Source organism: Phacochoerus africanus, chromosome 8 (assembly GCF_016906955.1).
Source record: "Phacochoerus africanus isolate WHEZ1 chromosome 8, ROS_Pafr_v1, whole genome shotgun sequence".
Taxonomy (NCBI): domain Eukaryota; kingdom Metazoa; phylum Chordata; class Mammalia; order Artiodactyla; family Suidae; genus Phacochoerus; species Phacochoerus africanus.
In genome coordinates this window covers 157,532,116-157,550,311 of record NC_062551.1, presented here as the reverse complement: position 1 = coordinate 157,550,311, position 18,196 = coordinate 157,532,116, and the positions used below count along the sequence as shown (strand labels likewise).

Below are 18,196 nucleotides of genomic sequence, written 5' to 3'. Positions count from 1 at the left end.
ACAAACGGAGGAGGAGGAGGAGGCAGCGCAGGGGGTGTGGCAGCCGCACCCCCCCCCCCCCCCCCCCCCCCCCGCCAGCAGATCACAAAGCTGCTCCCCGCCCCTGGAGGACCCAGGAAGGTGTCTTTGGGAGAAGGCCCGGCTCTCGGCCCACGTGCGGGCTGCTCCCGCCTTGGCGGGCAGCGCACGGCAGGGATGCTCGTGGGCCGCCATCTGTGACCACACTCGGAAAAACTCCAGCGGTTAACCAGAGGGAAGGGATTCCGAGACCTGCCAGGACGGAGGGTTTTTTGTTTTTCAGATGACGCCTAAGGGGTGCAGTTTGGACAGGCAAAGTAAACAATGACAACGACAGCAGCAACAAAACAGAAACAAAGAACAGTTCACTTGCTGAAAAAAAAATTTAAAAAAAAAAAAAAAAAAGCCTTTTGTTAAAACACAGCTCCAAGCGGACTGGGAAGCAGCCCCACCGCCTCCCCGACCCGGGGCGGGCTGTGTCGTGAGCGCGAAGCTGGTGTGAAGAAAACACAAACTCCAGCAGAAGGGACGCGGAACATGCAGGAGGTGACTGCGCGCCATCTTTCTTGTTGCCCCTCCTGGGTTTTGGGACGGGGGTGGGGGTGCGGGTGGGGAGAACAATGGGAGGGAAGGGTCTGAACCAGCAGAACGCAACTGTATTTAGACCATGGCAAACGGAGCTACTCCTGACGCCTCCCCTCCCTCCCGCCTGCCCGGGGCCTGGCCTGGAGTGACCGGAGCACAGGACCCAGGGCCCAGTACGTACCTGAAAGAACCCCGGTGGGATGGGGCCTCCCGGCATCCCATCGTTGGGGGGAATGTTGCCAAGCACGGGGCTCGGGGCGGCGGCTGCGCTCTGTGGAGACAGGAAGGGGGACAGTGAGGGGCCACACCCGCATCGAGAGACAGGCAGCTCCTGCCCCCGCCCTCTCTGTCCTCCAAGACTGTCCCCCCCCTCTCCCCGCCGCCACCCTTCCAGGTGTGTCACTCAGGGGCCTCCATTGCCTCATCTCTCAAACAGGAGGACAGGGCCCAGGACCCGCGCATGGCCTGAAGAGCAGCAGTGACATTGAGCAGAAGCTCCTTCAGGGCAGGCAAGGTGCTGCACATGTGTCTGTCCCTCCCGGAGACGCTGGCATGTGGTAGAGAGTGGACATCAACATATATCCACCAGGGAATAAACACACGGCCCAGCTGGGAAACGCCCCTCAAGAGGGGGACAGCAGGCAGGCCACGTTTTTGGCCCCATCGGCATCCTGGGGGCTGCAGGACATGGAGGTGGGACTGCCCGATGGGGGGACTGTCGTTACTTTGCTTTATCTTTTTGATTGATTGATGGATTGATTGATTTGTATTTTAGGGCCACACCTGTGGCCTATGGAAGCTTCCAGGCTCGGGGTCGCATCAGAGTGGCAGCTGCCGGCCTACACCACAGCCACAGCAACACGGGATCCAAGCCACATCTGCGACCTACACTGCAGCCCATGGCAACACCAGATCCTTAACCCACTGAGCGAGGCCAGGAATTGAATCCACATCCTCATGGATACTAGTCGGGTTGGTAAGGCGCTGAGCCACAACAGGAACTCCCATTACTTTTCTTTTTAAACCCTGCTATTCTGGCATTTACCTGCCTCATCTGCCTCAAAGAATGCCTCCCAGGGGTGAACAGACGCTGCTCTCCCTAGCCTGGCCTCCTTCCAGACAATCTGTGTCCCAATCATGTGGCTGGCGTGTCTGTGCCCGGCCCCGTGCTCCTACACGAGGGTGAGGCTGACCAGGGAGCGCCGGGCCCATGCTCTGCTCCTCCCCGCCGATTCTACACCATCCGGGTGCCCCTCCCGCAGGAAGTTCTCTGCCAGCCTCGAAGGTTCCCAAACCCCACCAGAACCAAGCCTCTGAAACGGAACCCTCTCCCAGGGCTCTGACTGAGCACCCTCAGGCCAGGAAACGGAATGCCTCTTTTTCTGTTAGGATACAGGAAGAAGTCACTTCTCCTGCCTGTTCCTCAGCCAGAAAGCAGGACCCTGAACGACGCGCGTTCAGCTTCCACGGAAGGGAATGAGGGATGTGTGAATCCCCCAAACACACTGCATGCAGCAAGAAAACAGCCAGCCTTGGGAAATAATTCACCGGGGTGCAGGCACCGTTGCCTGTCCTAGCAAGCGGCCACCGCGCGCAAGCCACGTAGCCGTTCCTGCTCGTACGCGTTGGAGGGAGTGGTTGTGTCTTATAAAACCGGGAAAGCTCAGGGATCTGCAGGCAAGGAGGACTCCGAAGGCCGCTGCTGGCTGTGTGAACAGACCCCAGGTAAAGAGAATGGGGTGGGATGGGGCTGGCTAACCCTGGCCCAATATTTCAAAATGATTCTGCCGACAGAAAAGCCACCCTCGCTGTACCTGAAGAGATTCTGCCCACCAGCCTGTAATGCGATACAAATACCCCGGGCCATCAAGGCCAGGTCTTCCCCCTTCCACTTCCTCAGGTGGGAGGCTCCAGCCCCAGCAAGGAGAAGCCACCTGACCCCGGCCCGGCCCCTGCCCAGTTATCATCTGGGATGAGGGCTGGGCTGCCCAGGCCCGATACGCCAGGCTCGCCTTTAGCTACATGGTTTGTTTGCCAGGTGGCAGTTCTGTGAAAATGCAACTTTTCATGATTTACAGCCAACAATTACTCCTCAGCAGCAGGAATAGAAGAGTTTTTTGTTTTTCGTTTTTGTAAAAGGGGTGAGGCGACCATCCACCTATATTTTCTTCATATTCTTTTGAAGGCTGGTTTTACGTTTAACTCTTTCATGCTTCCGGAATTTACTTTGGTCACAAGAACAACACGGATTTTACTCCTCAAATAGTCAGCTGGCTCGGTGTGATCCCCCTGCCCACCCATTTGATAAGAACACGTATCACACTGTCCTTACCCAAAGGGCGGAGAAGCGATCTCCGCCTCACCCACGCGGGCCCCCTCTCATTTGAAATTGGAGACAACATCCTTACAAAGGCATGAGTCTGTTTCTGAGCTTTTTATTTTTATTTCGTCTTTTGTCATTTTAGGGCACACCCGCGGCACATAGAGCTTCCCAGGCTAGGGGTCCAATCAGCTGTTGCTGCCGGCCTACACCTCAGCCACAGCAAGGCCAGATCCAAGCCGCACCTGCGACCTACACTACAGTTCACAGCAACGCTGGATCCTTAACCCCACTGAGCAAGGCCAGGGACCGAACCCGCAACCTCATGGTTCCTAGTCGGATTCGTTAACCACTGCGCCACGACAGGAACTCCTGTTTCTGAGCTTTTTAAAACTGTGTCCTAATTCTGGCCATTCTAACAATCAGAGTTTTTACAATGTATTTTATTACCTCCTTCAATTCTTTAACGCAAGTTTCCTTGTTTACCTTTACTGATATTCCCCCAAACCTCCTATCGTTTATAGAAATCACTTTCCTACCAAAAGAAAAATGTCCTCATGTACAGAAACATCTGGACAACTGACACCCTTCCAGAGCAGAGGCATCCTCCCAGGACGTCTCGGCCGAGCAGGGCGGGTGGACCAGCGACAAGGATCAGACAGGCGGCTGAGAGCGGGCTGTCCATTTGGGAAGACAATACCCTCTCCCGCCCGACTACACGGTTATTCAGCAAATGTGTGCGGACTTGTTCTCGGTGTGAGGATGGAGAGGATGGAGCTCCCGACGGCGGTGCAGGGCGGGTGGAGCGGAGCCCAGCTGGGCGATGTGCACAGTGGGGCCCATCTGGCCGGGGACCTCGACACCCTATTTCTCTTTGAACCCCCGGGCAGCCTCTTGAGACGGGCACCAGCACCCCTACTTTACAGACGAGAAAGCAAGGAACCAACCGTGTGGAGAGCAGGCCCGAGGTAGCCTTTTCCCACCTGTCCTCAGAAAGTCCAGATCTACTCTTCCCCAGCCTTTAGCCCGGAAACAATGCTTTGTTTCTTTTTCTTTCTTTCTTTCTTTTTTTTTTTTTGTCTTTTTGTCTTTTCTAGGGCCATTCCCATGTCATATGGAGGTTCTAGGGGTCTAATCGGAGCTGTAGCCGCTGGCCTACACCAGAGCCACAGCAACGCATGATCCGAGCCGCATCTGCGACCCACACCACAGCTCACGGTAAGGCCGGATCCTTAACCCACTGAGCGAGGCCAGGGATCGAACCCGCAAACTCATGGCTCCTAGTCGGATTCGTTTCCGCTGTGTCACGGCAGGAACTCCATGAGCACTTATCGTTTTAATACAAAGTACTTCACTATGACAGAACACAGCAATGTAAAAAGGAAATTAGTTAGTGTATTTTGTTAAATAATGTCACGAGCATTTCTCCCCAACTCATTAAATGGTCAAAGAAAGCATGATTTTTTAATGAGCCTAATATCATTATTCAACCAATTTAATTTACAGGGCATTACATCAGTGTTTGCTAACTTAGTAGTTACAAAATGGTATCTCCTTGATCTCACTGGTATTTGGACTTAATCTTTTGGATCACTAACCTTTTGAAATGGTTTACATTGGCCATTTAGTAAAATAAATGGTAAATCATTCATGCCCTTCGCTATTTAGCTCTTTGATTTTCAAGAGCTCTTTATATATTTAGGATAGAACATATAGATATCTTGTAATTTTTTTAAAAACCTCTTAAATGCAAACACCCGAGCACATGACTTTTGAGGCTCCCTCACACCAAGATCGCGTCTTCCTAAGAAATCAGGAGTGAGTCCACGAGCTTTTTTTGAACGCCAGGGGTGGAATAACCCCAATTCTAATAAATGGATGGTCTGATTTTCTGACATTTGGGTGGAGGATGGACTTTTGCTACCCTCCAATGAAAAAGGAAAGCCACATTAGTGATGACTCCGGTGACAGGAAGCTAAAGCGATAACTTATCTTTTAAAGGTTCTCCTAGGAGAGTTCCTGTCTTGGCACAGTGGAAACGAATCCAGCCAGGAACCATGAAGTTGTGGGTTCGATCCCTGGCCTTGCTCAGTGGGCTAAGGATCCTGCGTTGCTGTGAACTGTGGTGTAGGTTGCAGACGTGGCTCGGATCTGGCGTTGCTGTGGCTGTGGTGTAGGCCAGTGGCTGTAGCTCCGATTAGTCCCCTAGCCTGGGAACCTCCATATGCCGAGGGTGCAACCCTAAAAAAAGCAAAAAAGGTTCTTCCAGTGGCCAAATCAAGCAGCTCTGCAGTGCTTAACTCTGTGTCCTAAAGTATGACAGTTATTGGTATTCTTTGATCGTGAAGTGAACATGTGCTTGTAATGGAAAACTTTCAAAAAAGAAGAAAATGCAAGTAGTCACCAGTGTCACAGGGCAACATAAAAGGGTTAAGAACTAACTCTTGCACCAAGGGACCTCATCCCACATCTATCAACACAACCCCGCCCTCACCCCACACCTCAACAACACAATGTGAGGCATACAGCAGGTATTCCATAAATGATTGTACGTTTTATTATTCAAAGACCTGCTCCAACCTGGCCATCTGGAGCCGGGCCTTTCTGGATTGCTAGGAATGGGCCTCTCCCTGCGGTTTCCAACTCTGAGTTAGAGCTCCATTAAGACACTCAGCAAAGCGTCTCCTGTGAGTTTTCTCTAAAAACACAAAACCCAAACGGAAAACCCCTGACATTCACTGAGGCCTGTGCCACGCCGGGGCTGTGGCAGGAGCACGGGATGGAGCCCCTCCACTGGAGCAGGAGCGGAAAGAGGGCTGGTCTCAGAAGCCAGAGACCACGTGCATGGGCTCGGTCTCTTGTTGCTCTGGGCCTCAGCTTCCCCACGTGTCCAGGGGTGGGGTGAGAGAGGACCTCTAGGGCTCTTCCCCCACGCTCCTCTCCCCGACCCAGGCCTACACCCAGGGGGCTGGGGCTGGAAAGAACAGCTCCTGCAGAAACAGGAATTGTAACTCTTCCCCGTTCACCACAGAACACTTAGGGGTCAAAACTCAATCCAACACCTTGGAACACTCGGGCTGCACGACCCAGTTCAGAGGTCAAAGACCATCCAGAAACCCATTTGTTCTCAGATCCTGCGGGTAACAGCTGATGACATCTGGGCTCCCCGCCCCCTGCCCCCACCCCTGAGCCCCCCTCAACAACATGTTTCTGTATATGCACACATGCGGACATGGATTAAAAAAGCAGAATCAAATTGGGCACGCAGTTGGGTAACTCACGCTTTTTTTTTTTTTTTTTAAACTAATGAAAATTCTTCTGTAAATAGAAAACAGGCCTTGCACAGGGCGGGCGGTGTGGCCCACTCTAAGCCGCAGCCGCCGCCTTCTCCAAGCCTCCGGCTTATCATTCACTTGGAAAGCCTGAAGTGCCTTCAGACATCTGCCTGAAGCTGTGAAGGTTCCCCTCCCTGCAAAGCATTTTATTTTTTTGTTCACGGCCAGGGAGACTTCCAAGCAGGGCTCATCCCACAACTTCCTCTCTGAAGAGTAGGGTTTCTTTATGAGTCCAGGGTGTCTGCACCACCGCCGGGGCAGCAGCCCCTCAGCCTTGTTGGTCTGTTCCGGACACATGCCAGCTGGTTTCACACGTGCCCCTCCACCGACAGGCCTCCCTTGCCATCCAAATCTGGCTGCCAACTTCCCTGCCCCAGAATAAAGCACATGCACCTCCGCTGCCCGCCCCTCCCATGGAGAAGCTGGATTTGAACCTGGGGCCGTGGGATCTGAGCAGCCCGGAGGAACCTGTGCTATTAGGGAATCTTAATTTCCTGCTCCAGGCAGTGGGGAACAGCTCCAAGCAGAAGGGTGGCCCAGGACTTCTGAGAAGCCCACCTGACCCTACAGGGTACTGTGCCAGGCATCCCAACGCACCACTGACAAAGCCACCGCACCCCCCAGAGTATCCACAGCGCCACAAACAGCAGACCCAGCGAGTCCTGGATGTGGTGCTGGGCCCCGTCCTCGCTCTGCAGCAAGGACTCCCCTGTGGCTCCAGGAACTGCGGGGTCAGTCCAGAGGCACCAGGAGACAAGCTCCCAGGGGCCTCCCACCTCGTATCTTGTATTAACTTGTGAGAGGTGACCAGCGTTCAGGCTCCCTTCAGCAAGTGGGGCCCTGGGGGATGTCCCTGACGTTACCTGCTAGCCCCACCCCAAGACCCCCCAGGCAGCTTCCCTCACAGACCAGCATGGGATCCCCCACCTATTTTTCCTCTCTTTTAAAAACAGTTCTATACACATGAAGCTCCTGGAAGCCTGAATAAAAACAAATGCTCAGGGAGAAGGGCGGGACTGCTGCCAGGTTGGCCAAGCTCTCCTGACTGATTTACAAGGCTGCAAAGGGGAACTTTGTCCTGCACGTCCCGTCCCTCCTGGCCCCACCTCAACGCTCAGGCGTGTAGCAGCACGGGGCCCGCATGTGACACCGCCAAGTGCAGCTTCCCTTGACTGAAATGCAATACGGGCCACGCAGCTGAGCACCCAGGACACCAGGGGCACACGGCCCCGTGGCTGTGTGCCCTCAGCTGGGCGCTGCAGGACACTGGCAGAGGCAGGGGAAAGGGGGGTGGCACTCCTGCATGGAGAGACGAAGGCCTGTGGGGGATGCTCTCGTCCCAGGGAGAGGGGTTGTTTGCATGGGTATCATCAAGACAGAGCCTTCGTCACTCCGTGCAAAATATCGGAGTGACCTGGCGCCCTCTGGGCCAAGTCTCCTAGAAGGAATTTTAGCAGCATCAACAAACCAAAGATGTAGCTGAGGGCACACAGAGAATCTCATCACCCAGACAGAGGCCAAGGCAGAGAGGAGCGAGGTCAAAAGAGGAGAAGGGACAGGAAGAGACCTCTTGGTTTTATGTACAGACCACAGAAGAGAATCCATTTGGACAACAGAGGCACTCATTCTGCAGCTTGGACAAAACAGAGCCGTGGCAACTTGAAGAGACAGAACCAGCTGGTGTTAAAAATAGGTTCAGATGACACACGGGAGTGGGTGACACAGGATCCCTGCCTCCAAATAGCCAGCTGCCGTCACGTGTGAGGAGTGGACGTGCTCTCCCGTGGCTGAGGGACGGTCCGGGGTCCAGCGATGGATGCTCTGAGCTCCTGAAAGCTTCTCCAGATCTGAGCGTCAGAGGGACACGCCTCAGGAGGCGGTGAGCCACGTCCCCTCGGATGGCTCACGGTGGGGCCAGGGCACAGGCGAGCGTGCTCCAGATCAGAGCACGTGGGTCTCACCTCCGCTCAGCCACAATAAAGCCATGCTGACTGCCTCAGCCTCCCGTCTGAAAAGAGGGGAGTCCCGTTCCCCAACATCATCTGGAGTCTCCTGGGGATTATTAGGAGAGAAAAGAGCCCTGGCCTGAGGGTCCCAGGATCAGGGTTTCAGCCTGGGCTGCAAACTACCTGCGACTTCCTGCCCCGGGGCCTTGGCTCAGTCCAAGTAAGGTGGCTGAGGTCCTGTTGCGATGGTGAACCGAGCAGGTGACACACTGAACTCCCAGCCAAGCAAGCTGAGCACGGGCCACAGGGAGGGGACAGAAGCCCCAGCTCGCACAGCCAGGCCCTCAGGCCCCAGTGAGGGCTGTCCCAACACCAGAGCTTCTTCCCCAAAGTCCCCAGGAGGAGAGGATGGATGCAGGAAGGCAGAGAGGACACACGGAAAGAAGCAAGTGCCCTTTCATCCCCATCCCAGAGACCAGGAGAGAGGGAAAGGGGTACGATAAACTCCTCGACACCCCCGGGAAAGGAGGTAGCACTGCTGTCTACCAGTAAGAAAACAGGCCCAGAGAAGTGCATTTTTCTGAGTGTTTTAACTTTTTTTTTTGGCCACACCCACAGCATTCCAAAATTCCCAGGCCGAGGACTGAACCCATGCCACAGCTATAACCAGAGCCACAGCAGTGACAACAGCAGAGCCTTAACCTGCTGAGCCACAAGAGAACTCCCCGAGCGCCCTAACTTTTGTCTCTCTGGCCACCATCTCCAATTTCAGTGTAAGAAACCCAAATAATGGCCTCCCCCGCCTCCCACCACCAACGCTTGCAGTTCTCCAGAGAGTTCTGTGTGCTTTTGATGCTTATGGAAAGAAACAACAGACACATCACTATAAACACACGGTGAGCCCAAGGCATTCTCCACGTCTGAGATCATCCACGCTTTGCTCTTCCCAAAGTAGACTGGCCTTCTACATTGCTCTTTCTGGCAAGATAGTTCACTGAGGTCGCCTCCACTAAGGGGTAGGGTGGGGGTGTGTAGGTGTAGGAATGCAAGATCCTGCTGAAGCGTCTGTTGGAGCTAATGGGCAAATTACCCCGGGAGGAGAAGGCAACACAAGGCAGGTGGGGAGCTTAAAAAGGTTCCAAGTGCTTTATACGTGTCAGTGCTCTCAGCAAACTCCAGCTGCTGGGCCTCCAGGGATGCGCTGGGCCTGGGATGGGAGAAGACGGAGGCTTAGCTCTGTCCTCAAGGTCCAGGGGATGAAATGAATCGCCGCCCAGAGACCTGAGGGACGTGGGAAGGCGCGTCGGGCGGGCGCTGCGAGGCAGGGATTAGGGGGATCAGGGAGGCTTTACGGAAGAGGTGGCACTCAAGCCAGGGCCTTAAAGGACGGCGGGACTCGGAGATGCGGGGGATGATAGGGAGGGGAGAGATTACTGCTGTCATCTATCCCTCCCCTGGTCCAGGCCTCCTGACGGCCTCTCCTTCAGAGCGCAAATCCCGCCAGGTGTCCAGCCGCCCCAGAGCTCCCTCCACTCCGTCGCTGGCGGAAGGGGTGGGCGTGGGGCTTACTCACTCCCCTTCCCCCAGCAAGGGGGTGGGGGGGCTCTTCCACAGAAGGGGAGCCAGCTGCCCACCCAACCGTAGTGCGGCATGTCCCGTTCTCGCCCCGATCTTCCCAACAAGCCGGCAGGGACCACAGGCGAGAGAATGGAGGCTCGGGGACTGGTCCCCAGGCATTCAGCTTGGAACAGGCATGACTGGAAGTCAAGCCCAGACCTTTCGGCCGTGTCTCTGCTTCTCTGGTTTAAAAACCGTTCCTTTTTTGGGCTTTTGTCCTTTTAGGGCTGCATCCGCAGCATAAGGAGGTTCCCAGGCTAGGGGCTGAATTGGAGCTGTAGCCTACACCACGACCACAGCAACACCAGATCCGAGCCACATCTGTGACCTACACCACAGCTCACCGCAACGCCAGATCCTTAACCCACTGAGCGAGGCCAGGGATAGAACCCACAACCTCATGGTTCCCAGTCAGATGCACTTCTGCTGCATCACGATGGGAACTCCTGGTATAAGTTCTGAACCTGATGCTTAAAGATGCTGCCTGGGGACAAAGAAGTCCAGGTCCCCGGCCCTGCCCTTCCATTCTCCAGCAACCGTGCTCCTCAGGAACCTCACTTTACCTCTCTTAGCCCTTCCTCATCTACTGGGGGGGGGGAGCCTCTACCTTCTATGGGGGTGTGAGAAACCTAAATATGACTCCAGGGGTACAGGGCTCGAACCCCTGGTAAGGGGCTCCGGCTGCGACAGGTCCTCAGCCCCTGAGCTGGCAACACAGCACCAGGTAGGGGACAGTGTGTTTGCTTTTAAGATGCCATGAACACAAAGCAAGCAGGGGCACAGGAGGGGTCAGGGCTGCCGGAAGACAACGTCTTCTGCTCGACAGAACCCCGTCTCCTAAGGCGCGACCTCTACCTTTTACAGAGTGAAAGAACCCCCCGTCAGAACAGTTCCAAGAGAAAGAGGAACTGGCTTCTCTGGGCTGAGAAGGTCATGGCCTCCGCCCCACTGGGCCCTGCCCATCCATCCCAGGAAGCACCCGACTTCTTCTGGGAATTGGATCAAAGGGCACCGTTTGGGTAAGAGGTGGAGCCCCGTTTAATTAATACCTGGTTATACTGTGGATGCTGGCCAGGGCACCCTCCCCGGTGTGCAAACACCTCCCGGGCTGGGCCGCACGGCACAGCACACAGGTCCCGGGCGAGCGCATGTGAGACAACGGAGATTAAGGGCTAGAGGTCCCGCCTGCACATGAGCAGCACGGAGTGGATCAACGGCACGCTGTTTGTACAACGCTGATTCTCTTCTTAGAGAGAGATGAGCTTCGGGGCCTGGTTTACACCATTAGCAAAACACACACACAGACACACACACACATGCATGCTTCCCCCTGTCTTAAAGGAGCCGTTTACAACCACAAACATGTCATCGTAGGCCAGTGACAGCTCCTTAACAAGAACACTGGCAGTCGCCTCTGCAAAGTGGAAAATTCCCTGGCAGGGGCCCGCACACACGTTCGGTTCCAATGACAACTTAATCCTGCCAGGACGGAGGTGTGCAGAGAACAAAAAACCGCCCGTTTCAGAAACTTTCTTTTTTTTTTTTTAAGTTTAAGAGAAATCATTACAGGCTTGGCCCCCGGAACACCTTTCACTTTGCTTTCATGTGTGCGGCTGGCACCAGATTTTCATGAGGACAGAGTCGCCCCCCACCGCCTGCCCCCGGCACAGCTTCTGCTGGGACAGGACAAGGCACGCAGCCGCCTGAGAAGTTCACCCCGGTTCCCTGGTAGCGAAGCGGGGAGGTGCACACGTGGCCGGGGACGGCTGTGGGAACCAAGGAGCCGGGAATCCTCAGGCTCTCCTGCTGCCCAGGATGGAGGGCGTGAGGGGCCCGCTGCTGTGGTTTGTAGGCTCAGGGGCTCAGCGCTGAGCAGATGCCGCCTAAGCCTTTAAAGCACGCACTAATTGCGCTAATTTAGCTAACAGTCTCTGTTTCGTCCCCCACCCGGGTGGACCAGCGTCCTTTGGTCCTGCTGGAGAGATGCAAGCTGTTGGCCTCGCCGTTATGTTGTCAGCCATTAAGCGATTCATCGGAGTCATTAATTGATTTATTACTGCTGCCTGCTCAGAGGGTTTAGCAAATCAGGAATGATGTAGGTCACAACGCACAGGAAATTAGACCAAACACCACCACGAGAAGCCGGGGGCTTAGTCTGCCGCTGTCCAATCGGGCGGCCCGCCGCGCCTGGTTAGTGTACGGACAGCGTAGCTGGCTCTCCTGCTTGAAATCTGGGTGTCAGTCTGACTCTGGTTCAGACACCAGTGCTGCCCAAGATGCAGAAGGCGGAGAACTTGTCTGGAGGGCTCCTGGGCACCTGCCAGGCATGGTCACCAGCAACGGAGCAGGAGGGGGAAGAGAAGCCTTTGCCGGCCCCCTACGGGGTGGGGCTGGGTTGCAATGGCTGGGCCTGTGGCTCTGCCCTCCAGGACAAGGGGAAGCCAGGGAGAGGGCTCTACGCCTCTGGGGCCACACCCTCTCTCCCTGTGCTGCTCCACAGGAGTGACAGCTGCCAGTAACAGGTGCCTCCTCATCCCTGGCCCTTCAGTACTTCTCTCTCATCCCTTCAACAGCCCCAGGGGGTAGGTGGCATTATCATCCCTGTGTTACAGAAAAGAAAACCGATCAGCGAGCTGATCGGCCCCAAGTTACACAGCAGCCCGGAAGTGGCAGTCCTGGGATTTGAACCCAGGTCCACTTCAATGTCCACATTTCTTCCCCTCTACCAAATTCTTTAGCTGACACAAAAGGGTGCTTAACAGTTCAGCCTCAATGGTAGCCCCAATAAAAAACTAGCTAAATGAATGAGAGGAGGGCACCCCCACCCCCCAGGTGTCATTATAAACAAGAGGGCTAAGGTGGGTGAGCCCTGAGGCCACATGGAGGAACGAGACTGCAGAACTCAGTCCCTCCACCTCTGCCCCTGCCCAGGCCCACTGTGATGCTGACAGGTGTGCTGTTGCTACCAACATGTGCCACCTAGCGCTCCCTGCACAGGAGTGTGAAGCAAGCCTTCCTCATGGCTTCCCCTGCTGCCCCTGCCTGCCCTGCCAACCTAAATGCAGCAGGTGCAGGAAGCCTTCCAGGACAAGGCGAGGCCAGGCACCCAGGAGGTGCACAGTGAAGGTGTGCTGCACAGGCTGAGACCAGAGACAGGTGCCCATGCCCTGCCCTGCTTCCGGTCCTCGGGGCTCTGAGCACACACGAGAGACGGTGTGGAGATGAGGGGAGCTAGGATGCTCACTGTCCAGAAATGCTAACACCCCCCAGCAAGAAGATTCACAAGGTCACGGATTCTGTGCACGCCTGTGTGTGCACAGGTCTGACGCGGAGGCGGGAACAGGAACAGCTCGGATACCTGGTGTCCCAAAGGACCCACACATGGCCAGTGTGCCTGACTTAAGTTCTGTAAATCACAGGAGTCGGCCCCTCAAAGACATCTCAATCTCGAACCCCACGTCGCCTGGCGGCATTCTGGAACTGAGCCCACCCCCGGCAAGCCTGCAGGTGATGGACCGTTTAGCGTGCCCCAAAAGTGATGCAGAGGGGCTGAAGAGGCAGGTCGGAAATGCCCTAAGACCCAGGCTCTCAGTCCTCGGTCAGCCTGGCCTGCAGAGCTACAGGGGCCTGCAGAGGTCTGGCGGGAGCGCTGCAGGGCAAGGTGAGGCTGCCCTTCGGAGGTCAGCAAAAGAGGTCCCCGGGTATTTGTCTGGTGTCTACCAGGCACACAAGGCAAAGCTTTCTTATTGGCATCCCCCAGGAATGGGTCCAGAGTAGCCAAGGACGTACTCAGCCTTTGCGATCCTAGTGAGAAACCCGCTAAGGGGGTGGGGAGCAGGAGTCCAGCCTGGCCACACCAGAGACGACCTGACTGGTCAGAGGCTTCTGAGGGGCCAGGGGACTTTATCTTCCGAGGCTTCTGACCCAAACTTGGCTTCTGAAAGAGGCACCTATTTCCGACAGAGGGGGTGCACCCCCACGCCCCCCATCAATCCACTTGGTATTGAAAGCTCAAAGGCAAGTCTTTGCAGAGATCTTCATCGGGGGCCAACAAATTAGGAAAAGAATAACCTATTATAATTTACATATATTTAGGATTCTCTAGCTTAATTCAAAGGCCTTTCTTTCCCCAAATTTACTTGATCACATGCCCAATGCACGGTCTGGTCCCTCTCCCCGGAACAATCTCCTCCACTCCCCCGACCCGGGTGATACCTCTTTGTCCTTTATGTGTTCCTTGTCACAGCACTTGTCACATCTGACTGTTAATTCCTTATTAAATTAGCCAGCTGTCTTCCCAGGGATGGGGGGGCGGCGGTGGCAGGAGTGGTGTGCACAGCATAGAGAAGGTGCTGGCTCAGTAAATATTTTTGGGATGAATAAAGCTCTTATCAAGAATAGTCATCATGCCTACAAGGTCCAATGTCAAGACTACTAACTTACCATTCGGTGGCCTTCACATAACTATCTTCTCCCCTCCAAATGACAACAACCCCCCCCCCCCACATACCCCCCTATGCCCATATACCTCATAGGACAGACTGTATCCTCTGCCTGTAAAACCCAAGCTTTGGGTATTTAGAAAACCTGGGCACTGGTGCTGCTTGGCCCTTCCGGCACATGACCTGGCGGCCCTGTTTCTGCACTTACCATGTCCTGAGAATGGCTCTAGCCCCTCACCGATCAAGTCTCAACGCCTCCCAGGACACTGTGCTACTTTTACTTTCTTTGCTCAGCAAACTTCCCCACTGCCTTTCCTGTATCTACCTACAGAACTCCTAGTCATCCATCAATGCCCAGCTCAAATGTCCCTGCTTCCCAGCCCCCAGCAAGCAGGAAAATCCCTGAGCAGGGTCACGAGCTAGAACTCGGTATTAGAAGATACCTGCTTCCGGCTGCAACCCTCACAATGAGGCATCTGATGGAACATTCCACACCAATGAACGCCTAACCCAGAGGCGCCGGTAAAGTGGACAGAGCCCTGTACCGAGGGGAGCAGCTTCAACTCCTCAGCTCCCTGCCTAATTCACCCCCCACCCCCACCCCGCCTTACAAGACAAAACCTCTACAGGGGTTGGCATGAGTTCATGCAAACAGGGAGATAAGGAAAGGCCTGCGATCTCATCTCATCTCATCTCAGCCTCTTGCGTCCTTCATTCCCACCCCCTCCTCTCTTTCCTTGTGCCCTGAGCCTTAGTCCTGAGAAGCCCTCCCGGGTACCCAGCCTCTGCACACGCCCTCTTCTCCACCCAGAATGCCCACCTCCCTGCTGGTCCCAACCCCGCCCTTCCTCCAGCTGGCCTTGGTGCCAGGCAGGATGACTTTTTCTTCTTCCAAGTCCACACGTAACTCTGTGACTTCTCCAATACTTTCTACTTGGCCTTAAATATACGGACAAAGGCTATCTCCCTGCAGGACTATTGGTTCCAAAGAGTAGACTCCAAATATTTACCATGTCTAATAATCAATAACCACTGAATGACGGAGGACTGCGAGAGCGCTTCTGAACAAAGCTAGGCCTGGCTCTTGTGGAAAATGTCTTCCTCATTTTTCTCTTTCTTATTTCTTATTTTCTTCCTTGTTTTTCTATTTCTAAAGTTAGAAAAGATGTAACTTTAAAGAGCAGGACATACTTTCATTAACTCAAAATGTCAAAAGGGACAAAAAGAGACTCTATCTTCCAAAAGTTTCCATGTTTCTCTTCTCAAGCCATCACTGGAGAAGAGAAACGTGGAAACCCTGGGAAAAACTTGCATCTGAAGTCTTCGATCTGCTCCTGGTTTGAGACTTGTCAGTCACAAAGATGTGGCAGGACGGTCCTTGAAGGCTGGTGACCAAGCTCCCCGCTCTATTGCAAAGCTGTTATTTTGGTCTCGTCATGTTTGAGGCTGTATCCTGGTCTTCTCCACTGAAGGCAGGAGTTTCTAATCAGATGCGGGCAGGCCACAGGCCTTCAGAAACTTTGAATCTGGAACCTGAGAACAGGAAGGGGTCTCCCAGCCCCTCTGCTATAGATTCAGTCTCGGGCCCAGAGGACTGGGTCAAGGGCAAGAGAGGTGTCTGAAACCTGGCTTTCCCAAGATGTCATGCCTATCTAGAAAGATTGTCTGTCTAGACTATCTAGATGTTGGTCTTATCTAGAAAACGAGGGTAACATGCTGTGTTTCACAGGGCTTGTGAAAGTCAGGTTTCTGCTTCCCTCCCAACAGGGCCCGGCCTCTTCTGACAATCAGGTGCTCAATAATTACTTTGTCGAATGGACACTCCTTCTAAACCCTCCTCCCCACCTTTTCTCCATCCATCGAGGAGGGCTCACGCCCTGTGGGGACCAGGTGGCCCATCCTGGCGCCCAAAGCTGCTGGCTCTACACGCCTGGAACAGAAACAACCCTCCATACTACGCAGGTACCAAGGGAGGCTGATCTCATTTAATCCTCCCGACAGCCTGCTCCTTTGTCTCACAGCTGACCTGTCCCACTGAGGAAGGTCACAGCAGTTAAGCGTCTTCACAAGGTCACAGTTCTTCCCAGTTAAGTCCGGTCATCACACACCCATAGCCCGCACCCCGCCAGTGGGAACCCGAAGGAAGACCTCAGTCATAGAAGGGAGGGGCTTTAGCCCTTTGATCAGGGCCTCCGGTGCCGAGGCAGGTCTCTTCAACCTAAATTCGCCCACCCGTGAAATGGGAAGTCACTATTTCCCTCCCAGCCTACCTCACACAGGAGGGTTGGAAAGCCAACTGGAAGCTGGGTATGCACGGAAGGTAACAGCATCCCCCCCGCCCCAATCCAAGCAGGTAGGGTGGAAGGAGGACCCACAGGGACAGAGGCCTGGGGCTAGGAGTCAGGCCCTGGCTGGCTGCCCCCACCAGTCCCTTCCCCTCACCTATACAAAAAAAAAGAGGGGTGGGATGGATTTGATTCCTGGTTCCCAAACCTGGCAGCTCATCAAAATCACCCAGGGCTCCTGTGACCACCTAGCCGTCCACGGTCCCCAGGCTTCAAGGAGGCTGGAGGGATCCAGCTTTCGGGAGCTCCCGGGTCAGCTGTCCCGCAAGACCTGCCCGGGTTCAGCCTCTGCCCTGACCAGACCCCAGGTCCAGGGATGGCTAGCCAGACGGGCAGGCCTCTCCTACCCCTCACCCTCCCCAGCCAGGCTCCCAGGAGGCCTGCGGGAAGCCTCCGGATGCAGGTTGGGGCTTAGACAGCCGCCCAAACAGGTACGGGCCCAGATTTAATTGGCCTCTCGGTTAAGCTTTCTAAGCTCATTAAAGCAGCCTCCATCATGCAGACCACGGCTCTGAATTTAATAACAGAAGAGCACTGCCCTGCCCCACTGCAAGCTGATTAGGTCTGGGGAGGCCCAAGAGGACGACTGCTCGGGACCCGGGCCTCTGGCTGCAGTCAGATCCCCCCTCCTGGTCCTACCAAGCCATGCGGCTGTGTGGGTGGCACGAACTCAGACTGAAAGACGAGGGGCACACTATAGAGGGGGCAGGAAGGAAGGAAGCGGGAGGAAGTGCTCAGAGCAGGGGTGCAGGGCCAGACCTGCCCACCCCACCCTGGGGAGCCGGCGCTGTCTCCACAACTTCCAGTAAGTACAAACCACGGAGCAATTTCATCCATCTTATCAGGGTGGGATAACGGCATCCAGCCCACACCAGGAGGCAGCAGCCTTTCTGGGCAGAGAGCAGGCCTCGCAGCGGCCTTCCCCCCATTCTTTCTGCAGCTGTAGGCCCCGACTTCGTTCACAACGGGAGGGAGAGCACGGAGGGCCGGGTCTGGGGTCCAAATGGCTTCCCTGGAAGATCTGACTTGTCTTGCCACCCACCCGCCCCGTCCCCATGAGATGCGGTACCCGCAGCCCGACAAGTGTGTGAGGAGGGCTGAGGAAGGAGCCAGCTCTTGGACATCGGCTCCAAAAACACCCCGGTCAACGTGTGCAAACATCCCTGTGCAAATACACGTCGCCCACTTCTCGCTCATCTCGCGCTATCTAAATATATCCTGAGGAAGTAACTTGGCAGCGATGAGAAATTCTGCAGTGGCTCAAAGTAGCAAAAACAAAACACACACACACACACACACGCACACACACGCACACACGCACACGCTCTGCTCTGTTCCAGGTGCCACACTGGGTCAAGGACAGGCACGGAGACACAAACACACACAGGTGACAGCCGCCCAGAGTGTGCTAGGGTTTCGGCCCCGCGGAGGGTCAGAGGTCAGTTATCATTAAGGATTAATAGGAAAGATGGGATCTCAGAAGGGAAGGGACTCTGGGCAGGTTCCAAGCTGGGCAAGCGCAGATGCCCCGTCCAAGGGAGTTGTTTGGGGGCACACCCAGCCAAGTACACACACACACACACATACA

General features: G+C 55.0%; 1 protein-coding gene and 2 long non-coding RNA genes across 5 annotated transcripts in view; 2 read left to right on the top strand and 1 right to left on the bottom strand.

Annotated features, from left to right (window-relative positions):
- The window catches only part of SSBP3 (single stranded DNA binding protein 3), a 168,841-nt gene that overhangs the window by 47,897 nt on the left and 102,748 nt on the right, over positions 1–18,196 (bottom strand). For all 3 annotated transcript variants that reach the window (XM_047789005.1, XM_047789006.1, XM_047789007.1), the window contains exon 5: positions 785–874. In XM_047789005.1, coding sequence (XP_047644961.1) covers positions 785–874 — 90 coding nt within the window. The remainder of the gene's footprint in view (positions 1–784; positions 875–18,196) is intronic.
- On the top strand, positions 404–1,391 carry LOC125132135 (uncharacterized). The gene is made up of 3 exons (XR_007136145.1): positions 404–564; positions 683–776; positions 1,040–1,391. It is a non-coding gene; the product is annotated as an uncharacterized LOC125132135 (long non-coding RNA).
- LOC125132134 (uncharacterized) lies at positions 1,587–3,979 on the top strand. Its single transcript, XR_007136144.1, has 2 exons — positions 1,587–2,328; positions 3,448–3,979. It is a non-coding gene; the product is annotated as an uncharacterized LOC125132134 (long non-coding RNA).